General features: G+C 45.8%; 1 protein-coding gene across 24 annotated transcripts in view; it reads right to left on the bottom strand.

Moving 5' to 3' along the window:
- Positions 1 to 6,670: 6,670 nt before the first annotated feature.
- The window catches only part of MAGED1 (MAGE family member D1), a 61,537-nt gene continuing 51,765 nt past the window's right edge, over positions 6,671 to 16,442 (bottom strand). For 23 of the 24 annotated variants that reach the window (XM_025989132.2, XM_072746379.1, XM_072746390.1 and 20 more), the window contains 12 exons: positions 12,814 to 12,887; positions 11,379 to 12,095; positions 10,063 to 10,731; positions 9,875 to 9,938; positions 9,559 to 9,638; positions 9,295 to 9,386; positions 8,987 to 9,066; positions 8,853 to 8,895; positions 8,528 to 8,590; positions 7,718 to 7,832; positions 7,086 to 7,471; positions 6,671 to 6,880 (listed from right to left, as the gene is read on the bottom strand). In XM_025989132.2, coding sequence (XP_025844917.1) covers positions 7,094 to 7,471; positions 7,718 to 7,832; positions 8,528 to 8,590; positions 8,853 to 8,895; positions 8,987 to 9,066; positions 9,295 to 9,386; positions 9,559 to 9,638; positions 9,875 to 9,938; positions 10,063 to 10,731; positions 11,379 to 12,095; positions 12,814 to 12,887 — 2,375 coding nt within the window. In that variant the 3' untranslated portion in view covers positions 6,671 to 6,880; positions 7,086 to 7,093. Of the gene's footprint in view, positions 6,881 to 7,085; positions 7,472 to 7,717; positions 7,833 to 8,527; positions 8,591 to 8,852; positions 8,896 to 8,986; positions 9,067 to 9,294; positions 9,387 to 9,558; positions 9,639 to 9,874; positions 9,939 to 10,062; positions 10,732 to 11,378; positions 12,096 to 12,813; positions 12,888 to 13,420; positions 13,804 to 16,442 lie in introns of those variants that run through there. The other variant, XM_025989133.2, reaches the window with a different exon arrangement.

Raw genomic sequence — 16,442 nt, 5'->3', positions numbered from 1 at the left:
GCTTTTCTTCAACCTGGCCCCAATCTACACTTGTCCCACTGGTCACCTTTGGAGTAGGTCTCCCAATCTAGTCTGTCTTTCACTTACCCCTCCACTCCAAAAGAAATATTAAAATCAAGTCCTGCATGTGAGCCCTTTTATAGCTGGGTACACTGGCAGAGAAATTGGAGTTGGACCCAGATTTAAAGGCCATTCTGGTCTTTCCCTGTTCTCTTTCTACTACCACCAGCTTTGCCTCCACCAGGATATCTGACTACTCACCCAGAGAACCACCCAACTTGGACTCCACTGGGCACACAACATTTTGAAGATATATGTTCTGTTGTCCTGGAAGTGCATATATCACTACCATTCATCAGCTAGAAATAGTCATAAGACCCCAAACAATGCAGCTGAGAAATGTAGGAGAGTGCACAGAAATGTCATAAACACAAAGTGCTGTTTTTCCCCCAAGTATTTGATTTTCCTCATATACTTTCATAGATGGGTAAGCTAAGGCACAGAGAGGAGAGAATACCTTCCCCAAATCACTCATTAGAGGATTCAGAATTAGAATCCAGGGCTCTCTGATGGCAAAGTCCAAGTTCTTTCTACAACACCCTGCTGCCTCTGGCCTCCTAGAGCTCATACTATCCCAGCCTTTTCCATGTACTCACATGTTCCATCATTTATGATTTTGATTGTGAGAAATGGTGTGTTGGTAAATGGTAAACAATTGGTTCTCAAAACAAATATAAAAACCCTTGATTGACAGACAGAACATGAGAGACTCCTAACTCTGGGAAACGAACTAGGGGTGGGGGAAGAGGAGGTGGGGGGTGGGGGTGACTAGGTGATGGGCACTGAGGGGGGCACTTGATGGGATGAGCACTGGGTGTTATGCTAGATGTTGGCAAATTGAACACCAATAAAAAATAAATTTATAAAAAAATTATCAAACATTTAACAACTTGCCAAAAAAAAAAAAAAAAGCCTTGATTGGTAGCCATTGCCACTTTTCATGGAGTAAATAATCCCACCACAACCAATTTCAGGTTACCAATTTCACTGAATGTAAATGCAGGATAAAGTGCACACAGGTACAAGCTGTCCCCAACACATTATTGGTCATAAGCAACAGAAAGTTTTTCTTGCCAAAGTAAATAAATGGATGTTACTAGAAAGATGTCACAGACTCACAGAACTGAAGGGCGACTGAAGAAAGTAACTTGAGAATTGGATCGGAAACACAAAGATGGGAGTTGTCTGATCAGGATTCTGTTCTGGGGATAAAATCACATAAACCATTCTTTTTCACCCCTGTGTCAATCACTTAAGTTTCAAAGTGCAACAAAAGGGCATGTTATTGAGTAAGAGTAGATTGCAGGCCTGCCTCTTGGCAATACTAGAACAAGGAAAGGAAGAACTTGGCTTACCCTATTTCAATAGGGGGAGGCAAACATCTGGACATGTCATCTCACAAAGACTACATATTAGTTTTCTATTAATGCCCAACAAATGACCACAACTCGAGTGACTAAAACAAAATCCATTTATTATCTCATAGTAATTGTAAGTCAGAAGTCTGGGCAGGGTTTGACTCTGTTTAGGCAAGCCTGAAATCAAGGGGTTGGCAGGACTACATTCCTTTCTGGAGCCTCTGGGGAAGTGTCCACTTCCAAGCTATTCAGATTGTTGTCAGAACTCCTGTCTTTGCAGCTGTAGGTCTGATGTCCTTGTTTCTTTGTTGGCTATCTACTAAAGGCCTCACTTAGTTCACAGAGGCCACCCATATTCTTTGCCACATAGCCCTCACCTTCAAATTCAGGAATAGAGAATTTTCATGCATCAAATCTCTCTCACTCTTCCAATATTTCTTGCCAGTAAGAGCGCAGTCCCCTCCAAGGTATCACCTGATTGGGTCAGGCCCACCCAAGCTGATTTCTATATTTTAAGTTCAACTGATCTGGTCTCTTAATTATATGTGGAAAATCTCTTCACAGCATCAACTAGATTAGTATTTTATTGAATAATTACTAAAAAGTCTATGTAACCAAGGGATGGAGATCTTGTGTGCCATCCTTAAATCCTATCTACCACAGTTTCATCTACCACAAAAATGAGGGAACTGTATTACCTAAAAGGAAATTGAGTGCCACTAGGAAAGATAAATGGATACCTACAAGAGAGATATTCACTACAGTATGTTTGTTCAACATCTGCGCATACTTTTGCCATCCCATAGCTTGGAAAAATGACAACATGCAACTATTCTTCATATGAGCAAAATGCACTCACTCATCCTCAAATGGAGATAAACATAGAGTCTTACCAATCATAGTATCTACATTCATGTTTAGGATCTTCAGATGACATCCATTCTTCCTCTAGTTCAAATGAATGCTATATCAATATTTTGCAATAATGTGGATGAATAAAAAACTCAACTGCCACCAGCTCACCATATATAAAATAGTAGGTAAAAGATAAATAAAATGAGGTACATTAAAATATATAAATATATATTTATTATAAAAAATAAAATATGAGTAACTATTGTAGTCTTCATTTCTAAAACTGGTTACCTGGTCAAAATTGGTATAAACTCTTTTTCTTTACTATATATCATATTTTCTGTCATCGAGTCACCATCTCAGTCAGATAGGCTTCTTACCTAGAGAAATGATTCAAACATTTATTTATGTGTAGTCTGAGGGATTGGTATGGGGTTGCTGTAGTAGCCTAATAATTTTAACCACTTTGGGATGTGATAAAGGCACCCCAGAAGATCTCCTGACCGCACACTCCTTTCCGTCCCCATTATGTAGCAGCAACCCTACTTTCTCATGAAAACTGAAATCAATTATCTCAGCCATTACAAAAGCCCATTTTTACCTATTTCTCCATTGGCATGATGATTCCAAAACTGCTAGGTGGACATCTCAACTTCCAAATCAATGGAATCATTGTTGAGGAACCTGATAGAAATATGTCTTGCCTGGGTACTAAAAATTCTAATCTGGTAGAGTCCAGAGTCACAGGGACCATAAACAAAACATTTTATGAATAGGTCTTTAGAAACAACTCTAATTTCCATCATTTAGTTCTTAGACCTAGGAATCCTGGTTCTTGACTAGATGGTGTTATATCTAGAGGTGACTAGATTAGAATACATACTGTATACTATATATTGTAAGACAGTACCTCTAACACATTATCTCTCAACTGGTGATATAACTGTCTTCAATAGGGTCATTGTATAAGGACAATTTTTTTTCTGAGTGGTGCAGTGCATGATAAAACCAGTGAATTCCATGGGTATAAGACAATCACCACACTTTTGGTCTTAAAGTGAGTCCCTTGATCAGAAGCAACATTGCATGAAATTTCACAACTGTGGATCTCTGTAAGATCACAGATGGTGGAGCTGAAAGAAGTACTGCAGGCAGAAAGGGCAAATCCATATCTAAGATATTTATTCCAGAGAAATCATAAAGCCAAGTAATTTCTCCATGATATAATGGATCCAAAGTAATTACCATACTCTCAGGTATCTGACTGGTCCCCTTGAGATTGGTACATACCAGGAACTCAGTATAGTCCTAACTCAGAAGTTGGGCATTCAACAATTGGTAGGAGGGTGGTCACATCAGCCCTTGTGAGGAGAAACCATGTTGCTGAGGCCATATACAGCCCCTGTTCATGCCACTGTGACCATTTTGTACAGGTGCCCACTGAGCAAGCACAGGAGTAGCTGAGTAAAGAGGCTTATTGACCACCACTGAGTAGGTCATATTGCCCACCTGATTACTGAGAAAGCCTTTTGGTGAGCATTCACATCTAACATACTAGTCTCATGCTCCTGATCTGCCCCCAGGAAGTTAATATACCACTTCCCTAAAGGTTTTTTTTTGTCCATTTCCCCAAATGTCTTCATTCAAAATCTCTGCTAATTAGGATAAACCATTATCCCTGGATTTGGATCTAGATGCAACAATTCATGAAACTTAGGGGTTTTTTTCTCTTTAGAGAGGAGCGAAGGCACTTTTGTTTGCATGAAGAATAACTGCATTGTGTTACAGTGTCCTTTTTCCAAAGGGTGCAATGGCAAGAAGTGGATAAGCAAACTTTAGTGAAATTTGTTAAAATAAAAGTAATTTTTAGTTTTTACTTGTTATTCTGATCTAAGTAAGACCGATAAAAAAGTTCCAAGAATAGTAAAAAGTTCCCGTATACACTTAACCTAGATTCTTCAACGTTAACATTTATTGTATTTGTTTTATCCCATCTCTCTCTCTCTCTCTCTCTCTCTCTCTCTCCACACACACACACACACACACGCGCGCGCACACGCGCACGCACGCGCGCGCACACTTTTTAAAATAGTTTGAATGTAAGTTACAAAGGCATTTTGTTTTCTTTTTTTTTTTTATACAAAGGCATTTTCGTACAATAATCAAAATCACACCACTAACAATATAATACTTTTATCTAATTTAAAGACCTTATTCAATAGATTCAATAGATTTTGGCAACTGTCCACATTGCACTTGAATTTTGTGAGCAAGGAAGGGACAGAATCAAATCTCTTCTGGGGTGTGACCAGGGCAGACAATGTACTGAAGCCCAGAGTAGGGTACAATCCCCAGAGTTAAGAATGTTTCCATGGGTCTTTCTGCTATCCCCAGGCTCCAATGATACAACCCCTCCTCTCTTCAGGCTTCCAGAATTCCTTTGTGACCTTCCACACCTCTGATGTTGCCCTAAACACGTTTTTCTCTAAATAAACTTTACCTGGGACTGATTGTCCCAAGACTCTTCCAACACTTCAACTCCTAGCACAGCTTAGAATACCCAGAGAGTTCCATCACTATTATATAGATTAGATTGCTGTCTCACAGAGCACAAGAGTTGGGGGAGGCCCCAGAGGTGATCTATTCTTATCTTCCCATTCCCATTTGAGCAACTGAGGCTCAGAGAACTCTGAGACTATTAGGGGCAGTTGGGAGAACATCCCATTGTCTTCTCTTAGACCTGGTGTCTTCCCCATACATCACCCAGCTGGTCTACATTTCCTTCCTTAGAGAGCAGTCACAATCTCCACACAGGGTAGAGCTGGGGGTAGGGGTGTGGGAGCGAATGGCACTTCAAAGAAAGACCCGAACTTAGGGATCTTATGGATAGGCAGGTTGTTCTTTTGAGGCTGCAAAGTGGAGTCCATCTATCTGAATGTGGGAGCCGTAAACACAAACCAGGAGAAACTTGAAGTAGGTGAGGGATTCTGTTGCCTGAGCTGGCACATGGTGAAAGCACCCACCTGCAGAGAAAGGCTGGCCCAATCCCTCAGCACTTGGGTGTTTCATACCAACAGGTAGAATAATCAGCACCCAGAAATGCAGGAACTGTGGCAGGCCTGAGGTGCCACAGAGACGCAGGGCTACAGCAACCCCTACCCCAAAGTCCTCAGGTTGAGATTCCCCAGAAGCTTGCCTGAGAAAAGGGTCAGGATCCAGGCCTGGCTGAAGGAAAGGAGCCTGGCAGTGAGGACAAAAGGCAGGTGAGGGGCTGGGGCTTCACAGTGCTGGCTCCTTCCTTTTAATCCTGGGCTCTATCCCCCTAGAATGTGGACACCACTCCAGAACCTGAGGAAACCCTGGACACTGTCCCTTCCCACTCTTGAGACCTTCCCAGGAGGCTAAATTACCTTTGCTCTTGCTTTTTTCTACTCTGGGAGCTCCTGTTTCTGCCCTTGCCCACATGTTTAAGTATCACCAAGCCTCTGAGAAATTTATGGCCTAGGCCTAATTTCATCCTCAGAGTTCCAGTGAAGACTTCAGTAGCTCAAGCCAGGTCCTTGTTCACAGTTAACACTGAAAGGCAGTCTAGCTTTACATAAAACCTTGCTCCTGTCTTACTTTCTCAATTCTTATTCTCTAAGCGATAAAGATTCCTTTCTCCCTGCAGGAGGAGAGAAGAGGCCAATGTGAGGTTTCCTTCACTATCCATAAGAACTTGTCTCTGTTATGAGGCCCTGGTCCTGTTGTGGGGGGCAGGACAGGGGGATTGTGAGGGCTTTCTAGGGGGACAAGTTCCTGGGCAGCATTTCCAGAGATGAAAGGGGCCCTATGAGCCCATCTCTTTATGGGCAATGTGACTAGGAGTATGAGATCTTCCTTTTCACACAGGAGACTCCAGCACCTGGATCACAGTGTTCTCTGTTCCTCCTCTTGCCCCCATCCTGGAGTTGTTTCACTTTCCACATACAACCAACACCCTAGAATCTCAGGAGATGCATCACCAGAAACAGTTATCTTCACTCCCCTTCAACCACCCATTCCCTGGACTTTGTCATTAACTGGGGTTCCAACTCCTCTGCCTTCTTAAATTCAACTGTCTGACCACCTACACCCTGTCTCTCATCTCTTTAAGCATCATCACTCCAGGACTCCTAGCAGCCTATCACATGAGTTCCTGAGGTAATATTTCTAAAGTAAACTATACTGGTTCTTGGACCTCATTAACACTTGTGTTCATTACTTCCTCCTTTGTTTTCCAATCCATTAACGGAATCTACCCATACTTTTACCAATTGAAAGCTAATCTGCCCCTCAGGCTAGAAGTGAGGCCCTCTCTTTCCCATATAAACAAGTCAATCTCTCCCCAATGTGTTAAAAACAGAGAGCACACGTAATTCACTTTGCAGTTTCAACGTTTATTTCTGATACCAAAACTTGACAGCACACAAGGGGAAAAAAAGCAACAGACAAGGAACAGCAAATAAATTTATCTTGCATGCCACTTTCAGTCAACAGGATGTGGCTCTCTAGATAGCTGTGTTTAGAAGGAATCTGAGGCTTCAGCCTCACTCAGGGGAAAGACTATTGCAACTGATTAGCAATATCTGTGAACATAAGAAAGAAAAAAACCCGAATAATCAGTGATATATATCAAATAGTAAGAAATATACCAAGTATATGCTTCCCTATACTTCCCTCACCTCCCCACCATGGGTTTTCTAGGACTCCCAGGTTGTGACATAAACACATTCCCATGGACCCTGTATCTCCCGATAACCCTAACTGCCCAAACCAAAGTGATATACCTACCCAACATCTCACTCAACCCAGAAGAAACCAATGGCACCAAAGTTGGCAGCAAAGTTGGCACTGGCTGTACCACCAGGGCCAATAATGGGGCCAGCGAAGGTCTGAGGAAATCGGGAACGGGCATTCTGGTGGTATCTGGCCCAGAAGGTAAATGGGATTCTAGACCAGGGATCGCCAAAATCTCCTTCCTCATCCCAGGTCAGCAGCTCAAATTCAATGTCATCCCAGCTCCAGGGCCCAGATACGGCCTCATCTCCAATCCCCATGCGGGTTCTCGCCTCAGCCCGGGCCTCAGCCTCAGCTGCAGCAGCATCCAGAGCATCCAAGGCCTCATCTGCAGCCTCCATGAACTGTGCAGTCCAGTCACGAGGATCTCTTTTCTGAACCTGAGATGAAGAACAGAAAATAGAAAATAAAACAAAACCCGTAATAATGGGAGTTAATATTTATGAAGACTTGCTATATATTTAGTGCCCTACTTTGTGCTACTGTTTACGTAACAGCAACAATCAATACCACCAGTAATGCAGCACCACGTGCAATATCTAAGGTCTTATCCCTGCTCTGGACCCTTTCCAGCCAGCCACACCTCATCTTTTGACCTATCAAGTCTGGAGCAGTTCCTCTATTACCTCTGCAATGAATCTCAGCACTTTCATCTTGCTAGTTTCATGGTAGGAACGGAGGCCCCAGAGGAACTCATACTCAGGAGGGTTGCTGTTGGGCACTCGTCTGTAATCCAGGTACCTTAGAGCAGAAAGGTCTTTGTTTCTACCCAGGTAAGAACAGTAGTCCAACAATGCATAATACTCTATTTTGATACCCCCAATTTCAGGTAGCAATCCCACCCAGACTCATTCTTAAACCTAGCTTAATTATATTCTTTTTTAAATTTGTTTTTTTAAAGTAGGCTCCATACTTGAGGCTTGAACTCACGACCCTGAGATCAAGACCTGAGCTGAGATCGAATCAGACACTTAACCAACTGAGTCACCCATAAACCTAGTTTAATTATATTCTAATAGGCCTTCAAATTCCTGTACCAGTGCTTCTACATTAAGCAGTTACCTAGAACTGCAGGGTGGCTTATACAGGGTCATAGAAAGGGCAACACTTAATCTCTCCCCTTGTGTCACAGCTCTAGCTCCATGTTCTTGTAATCTTGTTATTGAGTCACAGTTGGCCCATTGCAATGTAAACCTCAGCCTTGGAAATGTCTACTGTGGGTATAGTGGACAGACTTCACCTGCAAGATAACTGTAATACTGCAGAAAAATCCAACCACAAGCAGGGATACTCAATAAACACTTCCAAGTATGTATGTGTTTTTCTATGGGGATATATAGGTATAGTGTAAGAAATGAGCATAGTAAGGACTGTCTGAGGCTGACTAGCACACAGAACTCATGAAGACCAGAAAAAAACCCTTAGACATCACTTACTTTTGTTTTACAAACTCATAAGTGAGAAGTTTCCTCAGATCTCCAAGAAGAGGATGTCTCACACTGATAGTATAAAAAAAAGAAACCCATAATCAAAGACTATGACATTGCCAAAGAAAAGAAAAGAGCTTTCTAGCGGAGATCAGAGATGAGAGGAGAGGCATAGAGTTCAGAACTATTTGCCCATCCACCCGGGTCACATCCTTGGGCTCTGGTACCTCCCCAGACCAATTCCCTATACCACCAGGCTGATGCAATCCTGGGACCATCCTCTGTTGCCAAAGGATGATATGAACAGGCAAGAGATGAGAGAGCCCAATCATACCCAGGACGCAGTCCCATCTTGCGTAGTGCCTCCCAGAGGACAGCTGTAGTGGGAGGCAAGGGGAGACAAGGGATGGAAGATGAGCATGGAAATCAGGTGGTAGCCAACCCCTAGCTGCAGGTCCAGCCACTCACCTTCACTGGCACGGTTGCCATTCATGAAGATAACGCCCAATATCACTAAGAGGAGACCCAGCTTGGGTGTGTCTTTGGTCCTAAAAGTGTACAAAAAAAGATATTTTCAGCAGCCATTTGTATGAAACAGTTCAAGCAGTTTATTCATCTAGCTTCCCCAGTATTCCTCAGCAAAGGACTATTTCTGCCACAGTCCCGACCATGACCTGGTATACGACCCTGAATCTTGGACCCCGAACTACTTGATGCTCCCAGGGAAAAAAAGCACCACTGAGAAAGGCAATGTTCCACCTCTTTTCCCATCTTACGTTCCCAATATGCCAGCCAGGGACTCGGGGGTGCTGATGAGAATATACAGGTGTTCTTCTTTGTCGATCTCCTTCAGTTGAATCCCAAATTTCTACATGGACAAGAAAATGGACTGTGAAATTACAAAATCCAGCATCAATTACCCATGCTCAGTTGCTTACCACCCTGTGAGTCTTCAGCTCTAAATTACCAGTAGGAATCCCACACATCTTTAATATCAAAATCTTCCCTCATTCCTGTGTTCCTCGGGGCTGCCTTCTCACCTTCTCCAGGACAAAGCATGCACGTTCAATGATTTCTGGATAAACATCAGTGTATTCACGGATGATATCCCTCAGCATTTCTGTAGGAGAGACAAGAGAGCACCCGAGCTGAGCAGAGGCCACAGAGCTACATCCTCTTTGCCAGGCCTGCTAGAGGGAACACAGTCAGGACCCTCAAGGATGAAAAATGAAGAATCAGCCATGGAAAGGGGAGTAAAGCCATGGAAGGGGAGGGGACATATAAGCAAAGGGATGTCCACAGAGCATGGGGTGAGGGGAAAGACAGTGTGCTTGGGGGAGGGCACTGGATGCCTACCTGAGCGCTTGATGGGCACCTTGGTATAATCTTTAAGCATCAAGTACTTGACCAACTTATTTGCCTGAAAGGGGAAAAGGAAATCATTAAATTTATTGATACTTCAAGAAAACTTGATTGGATTATAGATAGAAGGACAATAAAGACAAAAGGAAGAGAGGAAAAAGCGACTGGGAATAAGTTCTTACTCTTTCCTGAAGAAGGGCCACATCTCGGGGCTGTGAGGCACCCAGGTTCTGTGAGGCACGTGAATTGGGAGAGGGGCGCAGGTTTGGTGAGGGCCGCAGGTTCTGCCAGTCAGGTGGAACTGGCCAATCAGTGGGGATCCAGTCAGGTGGGAGTGGCCAGTCAGTGGGAAGTGGCCAATCAGGTGGTAGAGGCCAGTCAGGTGGTAGTGGCCAGTCAGGAGGGCCCTGCCAATCTGGAGGACCCTGCCAGCCTGGTGGGTTCTGCCATCCAGGTGGGGTCTGCCATCCAGGTGGATTCTGCCAGGCCAGTGGGTTTGGCCAGACAACCGGACCGGGCCAGACAATGGGGTTTGGCCAGATCACTGGATTCTGCCAGATCACTGGGTTCGGCCAGATCACTGGGTTCTGCCAAGCAACCGGGTTTTGCCAGGCTGGTGGGGTCTGCCTAGCTGGGGGACTCTGACGTGCTGGTGGGGTCTGCCTGGCTGGCTGGTTTTGCCAGCCTGATGGGTTCTGCCAGGCCAATGGGGTCTGCCAGAGCACATTGGGGGGTGCGCCAGGTGGGTTCTGAGTGGTAACTGGAACAGGTGCAGACCTCCACGTCCCTGTAGCCAGTGGGGCCCGCCTCTGATCCCCATTGCTGTTCTCGTCCACATTCAAGTTATTAATCTGCATCATCAGAGAGAAGGAAAGTCCAGGGTCACCAGTTGTTTCTGTGTCCTCACCCTATCTATTCCAGGAAGGCCCTCTAAAACCCTCACCTGTAGTGACAGCCTGACCCACTAGTCAATGGTCACCCTGAGTCCTGGGCTTGTCTTTCACTGTCTTCCAGGCAGGAGTTTCATCTCTGAGTCAGGCCAGGAGCAACCCAAGGGTGGGGCCTGAGGCTTCTCCTCTTCCTATGTCCAACACTGGCTCTGCTTGTACCACCCTGGACAAATCACTCAAGTCACTCACCTCTCTGGGACTGAGTTTCCTTCTCTGTAAAACTGGGACTATTATCCCTAGCTAGTAATACCTTGAAGATTTAATGAGGTAACCTGTGTGAATATGCCTAGCTCAAGACCTAACACATGGTGGCTATTATGAAAATGTAAACTGAATTACATAGTGTACATATTACCTGTCCATGTCTCATCTCCCTATTAATCTGTGGATATTCAGAGGGCAGAAATTATGACATTCACCTTATTATCCCCTACAACCTAACTCAACACAGGCCATTACATATGTATGCTTTGTTTTGTTGAGAACAAATGAAACTCAGAGAAGAAAGGAGAGAGCCCAAAGCAAAGTGAAGCTAGCAGGGATCTCACCTTGCGGGTCCTCTTGCCCCGAATTATAGTCCTGGACTCCAGATTCTGAGCCTGGGAACCATCTGCTGATGTCTGTGCAGCTGCACCATCAGATTCAAGGATACCTGGGTTGGTCTCTACCTCAGTCTGGGAAGTGGCCATCTTGGCTTGGTTAATATTCTGGGTCTGGGTATCAACTGTTGGGGCCTTAGTGGTGTCATTCCAAGCCTTAAAGGCTGTCTTAGGTTGAGCATTAGCCATCTCAGTGGCACTGAGAGACTGAGAGAAATTGTAGGTGGCATTTGGGCCCACCTTAGTAGTGCCATTCTGGGCCTTAAAGGCCATCTCGGACTTGTTAGCAGTTAATTCACTGGTGGTTGCTGCCTGGGAAAAATCATAGGCAGCATTTGGGCCCTTTAGAGTGGCATTCTGGGACTTAAAGGCTGCCTTGGGTGGTGCATTGGACATCTCCTTGGCATTAAGAGCCTGAGAGAAATCATAGGCACCATTTGGGCCTTTAGTGGTGGCATTCTGAGCCTTAAAGGCTGTTTTGGGCCTAGTGGCAGCTGCCAAAACCTGAATATCAGCCATCTCACTGGATGTTGGGGGCTGTGAACTCTGGGCACTAGCATTCAGCCCAGCTGCTGTGGCCTGGTTGGTAGGTGGAGCCTCTGAGATCTGGATGGCCTCCATCAGGGTCTGCATAAGCAAGGTGCTGTCTTCTACGGAGGCCTCAGCCTGCAAATACAGGGGGGGGGGGGAATGAAATTTCTGGGCCTCCGAAGTAGAAGCAGGAGGGTAGGGGGAGCAGTGCTGGGAAGGTACAGGCAGGCGGATGGTGCAAAAAGGCTGAGGCACAGATCTAGACCACCAGCAAGGGGCGATGGGAGGCAGACTGGTAACAAAATGTGTGGTAGGGCTGGAGTGGGGCAGGGACTAAGTGAGGGGTGGGGCGGAATGAACAGTGGGGAAGAAGTAGAATGAAGGGAGCGGTGGGGGTTGATGGAGGAGGTTAGAGCAGAGCAATGCGGTGTGCGGCAGAAGCTAAGGACGGACGCGAGGGAAGCCAGAGCAAGGGTGCCGCCTCGAGGAGTTGAGGAGAATAAGGGGGGGGGGGTCTCAGCGCTGGGGGATGCAGAAGAGAGGGTGGCGGCGGGAGGTTGGGGGAGGGGGTGGCAGTCTGCTCTCTCTACAAGCGTCAGGACTGAGGAAAAAAATGGTTCCTTACCCAACCCGCATTCTCTGGATAGACTGCCCTGACTATTAACAGGGTCTCCCCTTTCTCTAAGCAGGGATTGATGGCTGAAAGGGGACGCCCCTCCCCCCCATAAAATTTGAAAAGCGATGGAGTCTAGGCACGAAGAGGGCAAAATCAGATCGAGGCTTTTGGGCGGCCAAAGGGGCCCCAGGAAACTATCGGCTAGGTAAATAGTGGGGTGGGGAGTGGATATCTCACCTGGAAGCCGAGGAGGCCCGCACCACAGTCCATTTTCTGAGCCATGGCTCCAGTCCCTCTGGCAAGAGCAGAGCCTGGGTGGGGGTAGGAGGAGCTGGGCGTTATACTCCAAAGGGCAAATGCGAAGGACTGAATGGGGGGGGGGGGGGGGCTGGGATTTGACTGGGGGGGCGAACGAGGCGCTGAATGTGAGGGGAACCGGTTGGATCAGAGTGGGAAAAGTGAATGGATGTCAGGATGGAGGCTCTGAATCCTGAGAAGCTTCTGACCCGGGAGAAGCTTCAAATCGGGATTCGGAAAGCCAACAACAGTTCTGAATCTAGGGGGAATGGGTTGGGACGCGCATATGGTAAATTGAATGGAGGTTTCCAATCAGGAGGAATCGTATGACAGTACAGATTAAGCTCAAGAAATCTGTGGAGATTTTTAACGATGGGAGGGGTTCGGAGAATGAACAGGGGTTCTGAGTAAGGGAGGATCGGGTGAAGGGTGTGAATGGGGGTTCGGGGAGTGGAAGGGGAATCAGAATCCGGGGTAAAGGGATCGAAATGAAAAATGGGTGGCCCGCACCAGGGGGCAGATGCCCTGTCTGGGGGCTAATTCTCACCTTGCCTCAGGCCCCAACCCCAACCCCCTCGTTGCCTCCCTTCTTCACGACTCAGAGGATCGGGATTGCAGTGTTCGGCTCTCCGCAGCCGCACCCTCTCCTTGTCCAGGAGAAAATGCCAGCGCGGCAGCTAGGACGACCCCGCCTCTCCGCCTAATATACCACCCACCGCCTCAGATAGTTGTGCGCATGCGCAAGAACTGACCGACCAAATAAAAGTCCCACCCGCTTTCCCAACAAAAGCTTCGTCCTTAACGCCATGGTGCGCATGTGCAGTGAGAGGCAATCCCGCCCCCTTGCCAACACACCACCCCACCACCAACCAGGTCGACAGTACACCACGGCCCCACCCCCCTCCACAACATCCCCTCCCCCAAACGTGCGCTGTGCCTTTAGGTCCCACCCCCCTTGCCCACACACTGGCCCCCTACCTTTTCCGCAATGCGTCTCAGTTCTATCCCTCCCCTCTAGCGGCTCCTCCTGTCCTGTCCGTTCCTTTGGCAAGAATCTCCACCCCCCGCTTAGCAACACTTAGGTCATTAATAAGGAGGTGTCCGTGTGGGGTCTCTAACTGCAACAAGTGCTAGGCTCCCACTAAGCTCACCGACTTTGGGACCCAGGAAAAGGAATGGCCAGAGAATACGTTGTAAGAGATAGAAAAAGTGTGCACCTGCCACATGAATCTGTATGATCTCTCTTAACAGATCCCAGGGTCATAAACATTAGCTTCTTTCGTGCCCTTTGTGCAGCTCCAGCCATGCGCATATTTTTTGCGCAGGTGAGGAAGGGAGGGAAGGGAACAGCTTGACCACCACAGCGCAATCTGTGCTGGGACTTGTCTCTCACAGCAGCCCTGGGAGGTGGATGTCAGCATCCCCATTTTACAGGTCAGGAAGCCAAAGCACAGACACACTGCATGAACCAGACAAGGCCACAGAGCCAGTAAAGAGCAAATGCAAAATGTGGGCCTTGGAGTCTTCTTGACTCCAAAACCTATGTTCCACTAGTGCTGGCCTGGGAACTGAGGCACCCTCTCCTCTCCAGTTTGAGCGACAGTTCCCACACATACACCTCCCCTGCACTGTCAACACCTGTCCCAAACAAGCAAGGTTTGTGTTCTCCAAGACCTAAGCTCATGCTCTGCATTTAGGTGTACCCAGATAGAGATTCCTAGTCCCCACCCCCTCTATATGGATACATCCAAGTGTGGGAATTGTTCCTTGGGGCCCATTCCCTGCTCAAATTGTCAGGTCTCTCCCTGTGAGTGGCATGAATACCGCTGCCCCTGAGGCCTTCTTGGTGCCTGCTTGAGCAGCCAGGACAATCAGGCAGGTGTGTGCCTGAACCATGGCAAACCCTGATTCAGTGTAAATGTTTACCCTGGTTCCTTCCAGGCCTTGCGCCTCAATTCCTGGGACGAATTGCTGGGCCGTTCTATCCCTCGCTGTGTAAACTGACTCAGGTCATTCCACTTCTCTGAGCCAGCTTCTCAATACAAAATGGGAAGCACAAATAGCACTGACCGAAGGACACACATGCTGCTGTGCTTCCAGATGACTGGAGACTCAGAAAATCATATACAGATGTGAAATGACTCAAATTGAACGGATACTTTCCAAAAATACAAGGCAGACCTTGGTACATTTCACATTTGTTCTGGCAACAGCTCCTGTCGGGAGTCTGCATATGAAAGAAAGCTAATACTAGGAAGGATGGCAGCATTTGGTCCCCAAGGACCAACATCAATTCTGCCTGGCTGGATGACTTTCCTCATCTGTTGCATAGCAACCTCCCCTGTCAGCTGCCTGTTTTTCCTAAGCACTTCCTCTGTAAAATGTCTGCAGTGGGACGTGATCAGACTCAGGAAAGGAGGTCTGAAAACACCATTTTATATGCTATCTGCTTCTGTATCTGTATCTCCAGTCTTGACTTGGCCTATGAATTCTAGATCCATAATTCAACTGCCTGCTTCACTTCTGCAACTGGATATTCCTAATATGGTCAAATCTAACAGGTCTCAAACTGATTCCTTTGTATATGTCCTCTTCCTTACCAACGCTGTGTTTCTCCTTTAGTTATGTCACTCTCTCCCCCTTAGAATAAAACCTTTTAGGGAGATGGATTTTGGATTTCTTCATTACTGTATAAATACCCTGTACCTACAATGATACCTGGTGTATTTTATACGCTTATAAATGTTTGTTAATAAATGGATAAATCACACCATCCACCCTACTGCTCAAGCAAGAAAACTGACAGGTATTTTTTCTTTTTTCCTTCCTGTGATGAATTCACTTACTTTTCCTTATACAAACAATGCATATTTGTCATTAAAATTAAACATTGGGGCACCTGGGTGGCTCAGTCGGTTGAGTGTCTGACTCTTGATTTCAGCTCAGATCATGATCTCAGGGTTTTGAGATCGAGACCCCAGTCGGGCTCCGCACTCAGTATGGAGTCTGCTTGAGATTCTCTTCCTCTCCCTCTGTCCCTCCCTCGCTCACATACACTCTCTAAATAAATAAATCTTGAAAAAAATAAAAATAAAAATTTAAGCATTAAATATTTTAGAAATTAAGTAAACATCACTCCAAATGGCACTAACCTGAGATATTTGTTAAGATTTGATGCTACCTTTTCATGTAATACTTGGTGCATATATATGCTTACATAAATGGGACTATGTATGCCATACATATTCTAAACTGCATTCTTTTGCTTACTTGCCTTCCACTCCTTTCTCCCACTTCTACCCTCCTCTGCCAAACATGCATTTTAACAACCATTTTTATATCTTTGCATGTTCAAAAAAGTCATGTTATTTTTAACCATTTTACAAAAATTAAGATCATATACTTTAATGCATATTTATTTAACACTAATCTATTAATTCTTTTACATTGCTGCATAATATTCGATGATAGGGATGTCCCATGATGTAGTAAATTATTTCACCACTCGTGGCCATTCTAGTTTCAAGGTTTTGGGGAGCACATACATACAAACGACACTGAAATAAAAT

This window comes from Vulpes vulpes, unplaced genomic scaffold (assembly GCF_048418805.1).
Source record: "Vulpes vulpes isolate BD-2025 unplaced genomic scaffold, VulVul3 u000000686, whole genome shotgun sequence".
NCBI lineage: Eukaryota > Metazoa > Chordata > Mammalia > Carnivora > Canidae > Vulpes > Vulpes vulpes.
This window is presented reverse-complemented; position numbering and strand designations above follow the sequence as displayed.